This window comes from Myzus persicae, unplaced genomic scaffold, assembly GCF_001856785.1.
Source record: "Myzus persicae strain clone G006 unplaced genomic scaffold, MPER_G0061.0, whole genome shotgun sequence".
NCBI classification, from domain to species: Eukaryota; Metazoa; Arthropoda; class Insecta; order Hemiptera; family Aphididae; genus Myzus; species Myzus persicae.
This window is the reverse complement of record NW_019102290.1, coordinates 1-1,190: the sequence shown is the minus strand read 5'-3', so window position 1 is coordinate 1,190 and position 1,190 is coordinate 1. Positions and strand designations below refer to the sequence as shown.

Genomic DNA, 1,190 nt, shown 5'->3' with positions numbered 1-1,190 from the left:
ACTTCTGGATGATTTCGGGACCCATCCAAATTGAATGTAGTACCTTATAATCTAAGAAATTAATGCTCTGTCTGCGGGTCAGATATTTATGTTCGACCACGGACCGCTATTTGACGATCTCTTTGGGTAGAGTATATAACTCTGCCGCGTATTCTCGTACCTGCAATATAATAGGGTTAATGAAAAATTTAAATTTGTCTGTAATATAGAGTATAGACTATAAACCACAACTTATAGGACCATTAAATAAAACATATTTTATTCGGTATTGTATATTGTTTAAATAAACAAATTAATTTAAAAAAATTAATCGATTGTAATAAAACATATAATAAATATATATACGAATAATAATTGTAAATAAAAATATAAGCGGATAACCGAGGAGGTCAATAAAAAACAGAAACTCTGTCTCGTCTACGTATCATTATAAATTATAATATAATATTATTGTTAGAATATAATATAGTGACTATTATTGTACGTGTATTTTTTTGCGTCCGCTAATTAATATTTTTCGGTACATGTGGCATTCCGGCTACCACTCGGTTTTCGATGTTACACTCGTTGTTTCCCCTGAGTATTCTGAACAGTCCGTTCTCGCCCCATGATCGGCTCCACGAATTGGCGCACAACCAATACTTGGTATTATCGTCAACGCCCCAGCCCAATATCTTGATCGCGTGACCGCCTTCTATCTGACCTCTTGTGTAACTGTACACTCCTTTGATACGCAAAACAAAAATCCAACAACACACATGAATCAAAGCAAAACTAATATAATTGCAATGCTATAATGGTAAATACAGTTCATTTTATAAAATATCTGGTCTTTATATTTGTGAATTATATTGTTACCTACTTAGATAGTAAAAAGAGATGCAACGATAAGAGTAAACAATATTTAAATTATAAAATATGTGAGGTGGTAATTTAATAAAAATTTAAGTTAATATTATGTTGTTGCGAGCGAAGTGAGTTTATTATTTTTTTAAGTTACCATTTTTGGCTGTTCAAAACTTTTGCCGCCTTTTATTGAACACTGAAATTACGCCACTGATATTATGTAGACCTATTTTGTATAAAAGTTTATTATATCGAATTAATTTGTTTTGTTGGTAACGTATTAAATTTAAAATAATAACTAATAAATGGTAATATTACAGTTTATAGACTACCTATTTAAAATT

At 30.3% G+C, this 1,190-nt stretch overlaps 1 protein-coding gene across 1 annotated transcript; it reads right to left on the bottom strand.

The window, feature by feature from the left end:
- Nucleotides 1-314: 314 nt before the first annotated feature.
- On the bottom strand, nt 315-1,018 carry LOC111031759 (cathepsin B-like cysteine proteinase 4). The gene is made up of 2 exons (XM_022311839.1): nt 1,001-1,018; nt 315-791 (listed from the first exon to the last, which is right to left on the bottom strand). The coding sequence occupies exons 1-2, from the start codon at nt 1,001-1,003 to the stop codon at nt 504-506; spliced, it is 291 nt and encodes a 96-aa protein (XP_022167531.1). The 5' UTR covers nt 1,004-1,018; the 3' UTR covers nt 315-503.
- Between the last annotated feature and the right edge of the window lie 172 nt (nt 1,019-1,190).